Raw genomic sequence first — 13251 nt, 5'->3', positions numbered from 1 at the left:
CCCGCACCTCTCTTCTCTCTGTGGACTGATGAGCTGCTCCAAGAGATTGTTTACTTTTAGCTGCATTTATCGAGTTTAGCCATGAAACTTGCTAACTAGCACGTTATTAGGAAAGGTGATTGCAGAGATTCATAAAAAACCTTATACTTACTTCTGCTGTAGGTGAAGCTGGATCATGAACGATTTGCGTGAACATAGACGCATTTATGTAGATCGGGAGACATATTCCCTTCACAAACAAACTTAATCCACTGCATCTTCAGCAGCTCAGATGTCGGGGGTAAATGACGACCACTATGTTCACTATTACATCCAGCAACACAACACCTCAATCGCTCAATCTGAGATATTCTTGTCTAACTTACATCTCTGCTCCGGCATCGAAACAATAGGGGTCGGACTGTGACAGCTGATCTGAGGTAAGACGCTCATGTCAATCAACTATCGTGGGAGCGGCCTCTGTGGGTGTGACGCCACACCGAAAGGCATCTGATAATGGCTTGGTTTGAAAAAGGGGATATTATTTTTACAGATTAATTAAAAACCACTGCATGGATTTTTATCATTATAAGGTAGATTTGTACATACACTGCCAACACACATAAATGTTCAAACAACATGAAAAAGTGAACTTTGCATCCAATGACCCCTTTAACCTATGCAGTCTGAGCCAGAAAGAGAATTGATTAGTTCATCTCTCTAGTCTTTGGGTTCGAGTCATTCGTTCATCATGTGACACAGCCCCATAAGATGAACGAACGATTTGAAAAACCCGAAGATTCGAAACAGGGCTGCGTTCAGCCCCGACAAAACAATGCAAAACGTTTTTTAAACGGAAACGGTGATGCGTTGAACCAAAGTGAACACCCTGTGTAGTAACCATGTTTTTTGGCGCATTGATTATGGCGCATTTATATAACCATAATTTTTCTATAAATACCGTGGTTAAACTATGGTTAGTGTAGCAAGACCATGGTTAATTTGTGGTTACCGTGGTTTAACTATAGTAACCATGTTTTTTTGGTTTTATTTGTAGTAAAACCATACTTAATTTTCGTAAGGGTTGCCTCTTCATCACTCTCTAGAATAAAATTATACTGTAAATGTCATCAACGTAAAAATCAATGCATAATATGCTGTAATGTTTACCAAAAATTGCTGCAAATACGTGTATAGTGAAGCTGTCGTCTCTATCCTACTTAAACACATATAAATATACTGTCAACGCTGGTTTGAGAGCTTTGTGAGTCATGTGACCGCGTGGCGGCGATGCTAGCGAGATCAAAGCTTGTCACAGCTCTGTTTTTCAATGGCTCTCGCATTAACAGAAGCGCTACATTTTACGATTTACGCCACATTAAGTGCGCCAAAACGATATTTATCATTTGAATTCAGTATTAAAAAACTTACAACATTTGAAAGCTGAAACTTTGTTTAAAATCGCAAGAAGGGTTGCCAATTTGGCGTGAGATTTACATGGGCAGAGTGATAGCGTGAGACAGAGCCTGAAAGCGTGTGTCTCATGCCAAATGCGTGAGAGTTGGCATCCCTGGAATCATAGGGGATGTCAAAAATTCATGCCAATACAAAGGCATGCATTGTGTGAACTGTCTCACTTTAATACCACGTGGTTTGTATACATGTTGCAGCTGATTGGGCTGACATTTTTGACAAACTCACCAAACAAGAGAAAACATCTCAAACCCCGTTGCACAATGTTTCCTTGAAACATGACGTTCAACCCGGAAACCGTAGCAAAACGTTGGGCACCAGTTTGAGCATGAACGTGCCTCAACTGAACTAAATCCAGTACAGAACCTAATATTCTCTAATGGATGTTGCGCATGCGCAACTGAACGAATCACTCCACGAGATTACTCGTTCTTCCCGAGTCACATTAAAATGAACGAATCGTTCAAGAACGACCTATCACTAGAAGGAAACCAAAACAAATTTTCAGCAGTTGCGTGTACAGCAGTCATTCTTCTCGTAAAAAATTTTGCTTCTTATCGTCGTAATGTTAATCGGCCAAGGTACTACAGTACTTCCTGAGGCATGGGATATTGGAGTTGATTTTGGGCTCGAAAACGATGTTTATACATTTAATAAATTTGTATTTTGGAATTTCTACATCACTAATGAAAAGCAGGTTGTTCACTGTAGCATCTTCTGTAACCATTTGATCAATTAAACTATAAAACTGCATTAATATGTTTAATCTATTAAAGTACCATTTATTCTGTGCCTTAGATTAAAAATTATTTCATATTTGTTTGTATTTTAGTATTATTTATTTCACAGTCTGGGAATAACATAGCCTAGCATAAAAAGGAATTTATCTATGTTATGTCTGTAGATGAGAAGGTGTTGTGAGAGCATCCATTTATTCAGATAACAGTTAAAGTTTATTCTTCGAAGTTATATCTACGATATACATCGTGAGGATTAGATCTCTGTATGTATTATTATGATCAATATCATTTGGCACCAGATGGTTAAAAGATAAAGCAGACGCAGAAGAATGGTACTTGCTAAAAAAAAATTAATAAATGTTTTTTACTCCCTATATAACATGGGGGCTCAAATAACTAAAATATATATAACTACACTGTAAAAAATAATCAATTTGTTGAGTCAGCTTAAAATAATTTGTTACCCTGCTGCCTTAAAATTTTAAGTTCAGTCAACTAAAATAAGTTTAGTCAACTTGAAATGTTAAGTTGTACTAAGTAACAACTTAGATAATTGTGTCTAATAAACTTATCAGATGGGTAAGTAACCCAGCTGCCTTAAAATTTTAAGTTGATTCAACTCAAATATCTAAGTTGTCACTTAGTATAATTTAACATTTCAAGCTGAATAAACTTTTTTTTGAGTTGACTGAACTTAAAATTTTAAGGCAGCCAGGTTACAAATTATTTTAAGTTGACGCAACAAGTTGTTTTTTACAGTATTTAATTTTTAAGTATCATTAAAAATAGTGAAAGTCAAATAGATTATCTGGTCCCAAAAAATTGAGGAAAAGCAAACTTCTGTTAGAAAGCAGCAGGGTGAGGGAGTTTAAGAAACTTGAACTGACTGATTAGTTTGTAACTAGAACATTAAAAAAAAATAATAAAATCCTTTATTTTTTCAATAGCAGTTATTTTGTGCCATAGGTGTATTCACCAAACAATATTAGGTTCCTGGAGAATTAATAACATTTTTTTTTACTTTACAAGAACATTAATTTGCATACTGTATTTGGACTTGTGTCTGAAAATTATTCAACCTTGAAAACTGCAAAAAAGATGTTTTAATGCAAGTAAACAGGTTGGACAAGAACAAGTGTATCTTGTTGACGTATGTTACATAGACCATGACTGTTTAACATGATTCTACTGGGTCCTGATTGCATGGTTTAATGTGCAACCTTTTGTTCCGGTAGGCATAAAAGCCTAAACATTTTTTCTGTTTCTAAAGAGTACCTACAGTGATATACAAAGAGATATCTCAGCTGGATGCTTTAGTCTTGATGGTTCATAGAATGCTGTGGTAAAACACATTAGTTTTTCTGTGATTTTGTTCTGAAAATAGTTCATAAACTGGTCTAATATTGTTTCAAATCTGTGTTTTAAAATGAGCCCACATTTTAGTTTTTGTGTTGGCCAAAGAAATCCTATAAATGTGAAACCTGAAAAATGCACAAGCAGCAACTAAACAAAACCATGTTAGCAGTCCTTTAAACTAAAATCCATATCTATATAACTATTTAACTGACTATATATATTCACACAAGCAGCAGTATACAATTGTCAGTTTTGTCTAGAGAGAGAGAGAGAGAGAGAGGAAAAAAGAGTGGCAACAGAAACTGACATTTTGAAGTGTCACAGCCGAATAATAGTTAGTAAAACTACACAGTTATGGAAAACACATTGTTCAGTATTTTCAGTGCATGTGTGCTGAAAGTCACTAAAGAGGAATGTAGAACTGAAGAATATTCCATTCAAAGGAACAGAAAAGGCCCCATAAGTTCATTTATGTGTAGGTTTCTTCATCTATGAGTATGTACACTGTCACATACCACACTCTCACTCAGGCCACCTGCATATGACTTAGGGAGAAAAGAGAAAAGCAGTTTTCTGAAAAGCAAACTCCCTCAAATCAAATCAAATCAAATCATATCAAATCATCTGCATAAAACTTGGATTTGCTTCAGGTCCTTATTAATCCTTACAGACTCCATACTGGATCTGCAGAGGCAATGACAGGGAAGTGACTTTTTACACACAACATAGTGCAAGCTAATGTAAATCAATAACTTCGTGAATGGGTAACGAGTCACAATCCTGTGGTTGATAGGAAGACAACTTTCAGACAACAATCAGCAAGCACCCCTAAAACTCATTTTCAGTCAGGAGGTCAAAAATGGTAAGGCATTTCATGAACCCCTTATTAACTTAAAAAGTAAATGTCCACTTTTGTCAAAGCACAAGATGTCCTAGGAGAAGGAAAGAGGATGAAAAGAGATCAGTCCAAACAAGAATCACTATTATAATACTGCATATTCACAACTGCATACTGTTGATATTTTCTTAGCTGATGTAATTTCATAATATTCAGTGTTTAGTCTAATTAATTTTCAAAACAGTTAAAAATATCATCGCCAAATAAATTTCTATGGCAGTGAATTGCAGAAATCATTGGCTTAATACTTACAATAAAAAGGCAAGCACCCAAAAGTATAGCCTTCATTTTAACATCCATGTCCATAGGGAACTGTATAAAAAAACTGCTGGCATCGGTGATGCATGTCTTTATTAAATCACTCTGCTGTTTTGTGATTCGACCAATAGACTGTTCACCAATCATGCCTTTTACCTAAAGACAGAAATTCTTAGTGGTGCAAAACCATGTGTAATCCTACATCAGATGTAAAGCACCTTAACATGTGTTTAAGACTAAAATGTTGTGTTTTTATTAAAATAATTAATGCTCTTATCTCACATGAAATAAATGTTACCTCAAAGTCTATGTCATCACAGCATTTGAATGGAAGGAAGGGGCCCTGGATCCTCAGTAGCATCTCATTATTGGGGCCCAGGATGGAGAATTTTGGTGAAAAGGACCACTCCTGTTTCACATAGCCTATGGTTACTCCAGGGGGAGCCTGTACCTCAACCTAAGGGTGGAAAAAAATCACAATCAATCAATAAATAAGAAAAGAAAGCATGTGAAAATGTCTGCGATATCTGCAATTTTGAAGTTGGAGGAGAAAATGAGATGAGTTTTTCGCCCTACTCCAACTTTTTGAATTGGAGTACAATGACGAAGAACTAACCACACACGACCTTTCCAACGTGATTACGTAATGCATATCACAGAGCTAGTGCAAGATGAGCGTTTGTGCTTAAAAAGTATATGAATTTGTGTAGAGTCCTTTGAAACTGCATTGAAACTGCAATATGGACCTTCAACCCGTTGGCTCCCATTGAAGTCCACTATATGGAGAAAAATCCTAGAGTGTTTTCCTCAAAAACCTTAATTTCTTTTTGACTTAAGAAAGACATGAACATCTTGGATGACATGGGGTGACATGTTGGAGCTTCTTTTCAACATTTGAATAAAAATGTTTTATTTAGCTGCTACATTTACATTGATAAGACTGATAAGGTCTGTTCTACCTCAGAGAGGAAGCAGCGCATTGGTCTGTGCATCTGAATGATCTCTTGATCCATGTGGTTTGTAATATGCATTTTAAAAGCACGTGCCGGACCAAAGATATTGTGTACTAAGCAGTCACTCTCTTCTTTGGCGTGGTAGATCTCTTGCCCAGTGCTGTTCTTGATCTCATACTCGTTGTTAGTCTCAAAGCGAGTGAGTACTGTGAAAAATATGATCAAAGTTTGTCAGATTATTACATCACTTTGGTTTAAACAAGGTGTGCAGTCTTTCAGAAATCATCAAAGTGTTAATAAAAATGCTTCACATATTGGCAGTGATCTAATACACTTAAAAAAAAAAAAACAAGAAAGAAGACTCACTTTTTATACACGCTGTTTTTTGGTGAATAAGTATCTGGTCGACCTGGAATGCACAAAAAATACGAGGTAACATCCACACATCTCACTTCCAGAGAAATGTACTGATAGAGAGAAGTAAGGCCCACCTGAGTGAGGTACTCGAGACCGGGTGGTACTCCATTAAATAAAACTAGTGGTGGAACTGCAGGTGCTAAAGAGGTTTGTGAGGAGGATGGAAATACACAATCATTAGCCTTGCATTGTCTTTACTAAATATTAACGTAATAGTCTGTTATGGGAAGTGCAGTTTGTGCTTAAGTTGAGCTGTTTAGCTTGCTCAGAACTGATTTAATTTAAGCTTTAACACTCAGATATACATTTATTCTATGTTTACCTGCATATGGCTGAGCCTGGTGAGATGCTGGATCACTTGGATCAGACTGATTCAAGACTGGCTGAACTGGAGTTGGTTGATTCTCTGACTGAAGTTCTACAGCTGGAGGTGCTTCAGAAGGAAAAACAATGCATTAAGAGTTTGAAGGGGTGGGGGTGGGGGGGGGGACTTTTTTCTGGGAAACAAGTAAGTATCTTCTGTAGCTTCTAAAGGGCAGTACTAAATGAAAAAATATGACATTTAGGCAAAATAAAAATGTACACATCCTCATTCTGTTCAAAAGTTTACACCCCCGGCTTCTGATGCATCGTTTTTTTTATGAAGCAGAGATGGCAAACGTAAACATCCTTCACTCAAATAAGTACAGATACTCATGTGTAAAAGAAGTACTGACTACACTTTTTTTACTCAAGTTAAAGAAGTATGAGCTCTGACATGTACTTAAGTAAAAAGTACCCATTAGTACTGCCTGTTTTAGTGTCATGCTGGTAACTAGACCTCAAGTCATGTAGACACATTAATACAAAATAATTTCCATTTAAAATTTTGTTAGCTATAATGACTGTATCAAGGCTAAACAACCACCAGAACGGGTCCAGACTGGGACAAAATTTCAGGTCGGTGAAATCTCACACTCATCCAGGCCATCCCATACACCCACAACAAGTTCTGAAACCACCTACTTTTTGTACGGCCATCACATTCAAAAAAAGGTTTAAAACCTAATAATTAAACAAAATATCTTCATTTCCATTTTCTTTGTCAGTCTCTTTATTTTTCATGATATCTCTCTACATCTCACTTAGTGTGTGTTTACTTTTTTCCCACTAATTTTCTTGTACCTGTCCGTTTTCCCATCAGCCATCTACTGTTAGGAACAGAACTGTCTCCACCTTCTTGCAAAACAATCACCTCATTGTATTCATTTTGCAATAACTTTATTTTAGTTCAATAAAGTAGCACATTACGACCACGTGTTGTTTTATAGTAAAATTACTTAAATACTATAATTTAGTAAAACTATATTTTCTAAATAGCCTAAATGTCAAAAATAACACAATAATAATTACGTTATGACAATATCTTTACATAAAAAATGTTATTGTGTTGCCAAATGCAGATTAAAACTAAAGTAACGAGCCTTAACAAGACAACAAAGACCAAGAATGCTGCACTGGTCTCTTCAGTGAATCCATGGTGCTCTTTGGATATTTGGAGGTGAATATCAGCTGAAAAGACGAAATACTCCAAGGCACTCGTGTAGAAAAAAAAGCCTTTAATAGACTGGGCTAAATCATTAAAACAAGTGTAGATCTACGTGTTAAAGTAACGAGCCTGTTTTGAAAATGTAAGAAGTAGAAATTTCAGACATTTGTGTAAAAATTTAAGGAGTAAAAGTAAAAAGTAGTGAAGTAACGTTACTGATACCAGAAAAATCTACTTAAGTACAATAACAAAGTATTTGTACTCAGTTACTTCCCATCTCTGTTCTGAAGCATCAGTGAGCGTTTGAACCTTCTGTAATAGTAGCATATGAGTCCCTTAGTTGTCCTCAGTGTGAAACATGGATCTCAAAATCAAACACTCATTACTGAAAAGGATTCAAAAACAAAAATGCTGAAAAAAGAATTTGTGGGACCTGAAAGATATTTCTGAAGAGCAGCGAGCAGTTTAACTGTTCTGGACAAACAAGAGACTCATAAACAACCAGCACTAAACAAAACAAAACAAAACCAGCTGTGGATTTTTCAGGTAAAAACACAGTATTAAGAATCAAGCGTATGTAAACTTTTGAACAGGGTCATTTTCAGAATTCAACAAATATTTTCTCTTGTCGACTATATGTAAATGTCTTTCATGTGAAATATCTTATTCAGGTCAGTACTAAAAAAAAATAACATGCATTTTGTATGATCCCTCTTATTTTGGTAAACTAATAAACATTTAGCAGATTCTGCAAGGTGTATGTAAACTTTTGACTTCAGCTGTATTTATTCTGTTTACCTGCATATGCGTGAACCTGATGAGGTGCTGAAGTACTTGGACTAGACTGAGTCAAGACCGTCTGAACTGGAAGTGGATGACTGCCTAGCTGGAGTTCTGCAGGTTGAGGAACCTGCTCTGGTACTCCATAACCTCCCATGGGATAAGCAGATATGCACTGTCCTTGCTCAGGCATTGAATTTGGAAGGACGTATTGGACAGGATAACCTTTTTAAGACAGTAATCAACAAGTTAGTCATTACCTTTCAAGTTTAATAATCTAGTTAATTTTCTTATGACATTTAAATAACTTTTTTTTGGATTACTTGGACCACTTATGTGCCACTATTTGTATTGATGTGATGTGTGTTGTATTTGAAAATGAACTTTTATTGTTTTGGCCTTTTGGTTGAACATTTGAATAAAATGTTATGTAACACTCAGATATATTCATTTATTCTATGTTTACCTTTATACGGCTGAATCAGGTAAGGGGCTGCATTAATTGGAGACGGATTCATTACTGGCTGAACTGGAGGTGGTTGATTCTCTAGCTGAAGCACAGCAGGTGGCGGAACTGGATCAGGACCTTAAAGAGAGTAAAAATAATAAACTTTCCAATTGGTATACTTAACATAAATTAATCTGTTTGAACAACTATTTGAATTTATTTGTGTATGTAATCTAGATTATTGGATAACAGCAAAGTAAATTTAGTACAGCCTAAATGTCATGTTGCTAAGTTTAATTTCCTTACAACTTTCGAAACATTCAGATATACATACACATGTATATATGTTCGTCCTGATCCTGGACATCTTCATAAAGTGGTTCAGACTGATTCAAAGGTGGCGGAACTGGAAATGGTTGATCGTCTATCTGGAGTCCTGTGGCTGGAGGAGCTTCTGATTGAGGCATGGGATTTGGAAGGTCATTTTGGGGTGGACAAGTTTCAGAGAATATTTAATAACGAGAGAAAAAACAGTAAAAAAACATGGTAGTTTTTCCTGTTTGATTTACTATAACTAACTTTGCACATGGTAACACGTGTTCCCTGAGATAATGGGAACAAGCACTGCATAAACATGTTATTGGAGAAAACTCCTGTTTACCTGACTTGTTAACATTTGTGTTCTGCACAAAAAAAAGGCATTTCAGACCACCAAAACAGTCTACGGTGAATGCCATTTAAACAGAATCTTTCGACTGATGGAATTTTCCAACATTTATGACTGACAATTTTGACAACCAGTCGTGGACCAGAGCATCTTGCTCCTTCGAGAAAACTGTTGCGCAGTGAGAGTTGTCTTCTGAGGTAAAGAGGTCCACCTCTGCCCTCCCGAAGACATTCCAAATCACCGGAACCACTTGGGGGTGTAGTCTCCATTCCCCTAGAGACACACTGCCTTGGAACAACATGTTCTCTCCTTGATTTAGTCTGCCCAGCACGTGATCTGCCCTCAGTAAGTTTATGTTGTATTGTGCCCATACAAGGAGGCATTTCACCATCCTGTAGAGGAGAGGTGCCCAAACTCAGTCCTGGAGGGCCGATGTCCTGCAGGGTTTAGCTCCAACTTGCCTCAACACACCTGCCTGGAAGTTTCTAGCATGCCAGTAAGAGCTAGATTAGCTGGTTCAGATGTGTCTAACTGGGGTTGGACCAGGTGCCAATTGTTGGTCTACCCTCGCACAGTGATCCCTGACCTGAGTTGGAGGTATCTGTCATAGGGCTGCACAATTAATCGATTTTCTAATCATGATTACAATTACAGATGCCACAATCATATCATCGTTCAAAGGCACAATTACAAAAAAAAAAAAAAAAATCCACTTACATTATTATGCTTTCTTAAGATGTGTGGGTGTGTGTTTGACAGAGAGAATGTGTATTATCCCTACAGGTTATCCTAAAGGGGTCATCGGATGCCCATTTTCCACAAGTTGATATGATTCTTTAGGGTCTTAATGAATCAGACTGTTAATGTCAATCAACTATCGTTGGAGCGGCCTCTGTCGGTGTGTCGTCACACAGACAAGATGCTGAGAATGGCATGATTTGAAAAAGGGAAAAATATTTTTACAGATTAAATAAAAACCACTGAGTGGATTTTTATCATTATAAGGTGGTTGTGTACACACACTGCCAACACACATTTATCTTCAAACAACATGTAAAAGTGAACTTTGCATCCCTTTAAAGGTTTTTGTTTTAATTTTTATATTTTTTTTCCTTTTTTTATATTTAAATAAGAAACTATATATATATATATATATATATATATAAAGATGTTGCATGCAGTTGCATAAAGCTATTCAAAACATCATTCAATGTAAATTGTGATAACTGTAATTAATAATCGCAATTACAATTTTAAGGGAATAATCGACAATTATGATTTTTCTCATAATTGTGCAGCCCTAATCTGTTTTGACCACTTTCCTTCTGGAAGTCAATCACAATTGGACACCTGTCTGGTACAGGCGAGGGGCCTTCCAAGTGGCCACAGCTCTGATGCAGCGGTGGTTCACCTAAAGGCACCCAATGTGACGATACATGGGCTTTAAACCAAAATTTGAGGTGGGTCGCATGTGAAGCAGGCCCAGCTGAATCACAGGGGAGGCCAAGTATCCTCTGGAAAAAATTTGAGGGGAAGAGAAATCCCCAATATGAAAGAATATGAATTGTCAGTGAGCGCTCCGACGTGAGCCGGGCCTGCATTCTAGGTGGCTGAGCAGCAGCAACCAGTGAGCGAGGAGTGCTCCAACCTGGCTAACACTAGCCAGCTGTTGAGGTAATTCATGATGCAGATTCCCATTTGTCTTAGAGGGGAAAGAGCCACATTCATGCATTTGGTAAAAGTGCATGGAGCCAGAGACAGTCCAAATGGAAGGACTGTGTATTGGTAAGCCACCCTTTCAACATGAATCTCAACAATGGTCTGTGATGGGGGGGCTATCTAAATATAAAAGTAAGCATCTTCCAGATCCAAGAAAGGTAAGAACCAGTCACCTTGGTGACAAATCAGGCATTTATTATAAATGTGCATTTATTATGTGTTTACTTCCATGTGGCTGAACCTGATCAGGTGCTGGATTACTTAGATCAGGCTGATTAAAGACTGGCTGAACTGGATGTAGTTGATTCTCTGACTGAATTTCTGGTTGAGACATGAGATTGGGATTTTGGGTTTCAGTTGGACAGTCTAGTTCAAAACAATATTCAGTATTGATTTTCTTGTCATCTGAATCATTGACTAGCCATCTTCTAGATTTCAGATCCATCTTTACAATCTACATGAATGTGAAACAGATTTGAGTGCCAGAGTGGGCAGTAACATTTTCAGTAAATAACCATTTTAATTTTGTTAAGCTATAGTATTGCCTACATTTAGAATCAAGTCCTTTTCTGATTAATGTGGAACTTGTTGGCTAAAAGGTGATATTATACCTAATCAGTGATGCATTTATACAGCAAAGAAAAATGAAAAAAGAAAGCTTAAGACAAACAGGCGTCACACACACACACACACAAACATTCTTTAAAATGTGGTTAATCGTGTTATTGTGCATTCCATTCCTCCATCTTCTGGATCTCATTTTTTTTTTTCACATTGAAAAAAATTATCTTGGGCATTCAAACAAGACAAATTACTACAAGATAAACCACTTAGCAGCAGGATGTGTTTCACCAGCTATAGAGAAAAAATGGTGACATTGAAACTCTGACTGCGAACTGAATAAATAACAGTAACATTTAAAATTGTTAACATTTAAATTTAAAATTGTTAACATTTAAATTATTGTTATTAAACAAATAAAACTTAAATACCTGGTTCTGACATGCTGAAGACCTTGTAAGAGAAGCTGCACAGCCATTATGGTTGTGGAGGAAAAATAAATTATTAATTTGAGTTAGATACAAAAATTTGTGTCCAAATGAAGTGAGAAATTGAAGTAGCATGATTTCCAACAACTACAAAGACAAATTACAAAGGGTTAGAAAATGATTACTTACCTATCAAAACTCTGAAAAGAAGGTCTTGGGATGCTCCACAAATAAGCCCTCTGTAAGTTGCTTGGTGATTATTATTGTTTAAATAATATTTTTCAAAATATTAGTTCATAAGTTCATTAGTTCAAAATAATACTTTGGGATTTTCTTTTAACACATGCAGTTACCTGTGCGTGTGGTACTATCCCAAATATGCATTTGTAGTTTCTTTTCTGACAGTATCTCCTCCCTTTTCTTACATATGTAAATTAACAACCTGTGAAGTGTAAAATTTTGTTTAAAAAACCCTCCTCTTGCCCTAATATCTCAAACTACTGGTTTCAACAGATAAAATGTGACATTTTACAAATCTACTAAGCACCTTTATGGGTACAACAGCTTGTCACTGGGACAGTACCTTCAAAGAGACACCTTCTTTACCCCTAAAGTATTCATAATAGTAGGGAAGAGTGGGGTAAGATGAGCCATTTTTTACTTATGTGGTCCTCAAGATAAGGGATAATGAGGCAGAAATACAATGAAAGTATCTGAAGTAATTTCAGGATGTTTCCTATCATTTTAAATGATCAGAATGTATCTATGAAAAAGAGATCTAAAATTATGGCTTCTTATAAAAAAAAGTGTTCCAGTGGCTTAGTTTGCCCCAGGTTAGGGGTAAGTTGACCCGACTCAGTGTGTAATATGAATCATCTGGGTGAAAACTGACCATATGACTGAATCTGATTCAAACCCAGGTGAAATTTTAGAGATAATTTACCTCTTTTAGAACCAACATTTTAACCTTCCCAAAAACAGACTAAACAGAGAGTTTGTTGAATAAAATTAAATAAAAACTGAATTAGAATGAAGGAATAAAAGTC

General features: G+C 36.4%; 1 protein-coding gene across 1 annotated transcript; it reads right to left on the bottom strand.

Moving 5' to 3' along the window:
- Positions 1 to 3360: 3360 nt before the first annotated feature.
- si:dkey-62k3.6 (phospholipid scramblase 2) lies at positions 3361 to 12527 on the bottom strand. Its single transcript, XM_051115635.1, has 12 exons — positions 12395 to 12527; positions 12209 to 12243; positions 9165 to 9284; positions 8849 to 8968; positions 8401 to 8607; positions 6397 to 6507; positions 6149 to 6213; positions 6024 to 6066; positions 5664 to 5863; positions 5003 to 5161; positions 4699 to 4860; positions 3361 to 4480 (listed from the first exon to the last, which is right to left on the bottom strand). The coding sequence occupies exons 2-12, from the start codon at positions 12219 to 12221 to the stop codon at positions 4421 to 4423; spliced, it is 1260 nt and encodes a 419-aa protein (XP_050971592.1). The 5' UTR covers positions 12222 to 12243; positions 12395 to 12527; the 3' UTR covers positions 3361 to 4420.
- Between the last annotated feature and the right edge of the window lie 724 nt (positions 12528 to 13251).

Source organism: Labeo rohita, chromosome 7, assembly GCF_022985175.1.
Source record: "Labeo rohita strain BAU-BD-2019 chromosome 7, IGBB_LRoh.1.0, whole genome shotgun sequence".
Classification (NCBI taxonomy): domain Eukaryota; kingdom Metazoa; phylum Chordata; class Actinopteri; order Cypriniformes; family Cyprinidae; genus Labeo; species Labeo rohita.
Note: the sequence above shows the minus strand (reverse complement) of the source record. Positions and strands in the feature narration are given on the sequence as shown.

Excerpts from the sequence above, each read along its gene's own strand:
- si:dkey-62k3.6 (XM_051115635.1), bottom strand. Across the intron at positions 6,214-6,396 it reads CCAGGCTCAGCCATATGCAG|CACCTGCAGTTCCACCACTA; the intron begins GTAAACATAGAA and ends AAACCTCTTTAG. Across the intron at positions 6,067-6,148 it reads GTCTCGAGTACCTCACTCAG|GTCGACCAGATACTTATTCA; the intron begins GTGGGCCTTACT and ends TGTGCATTCCAG.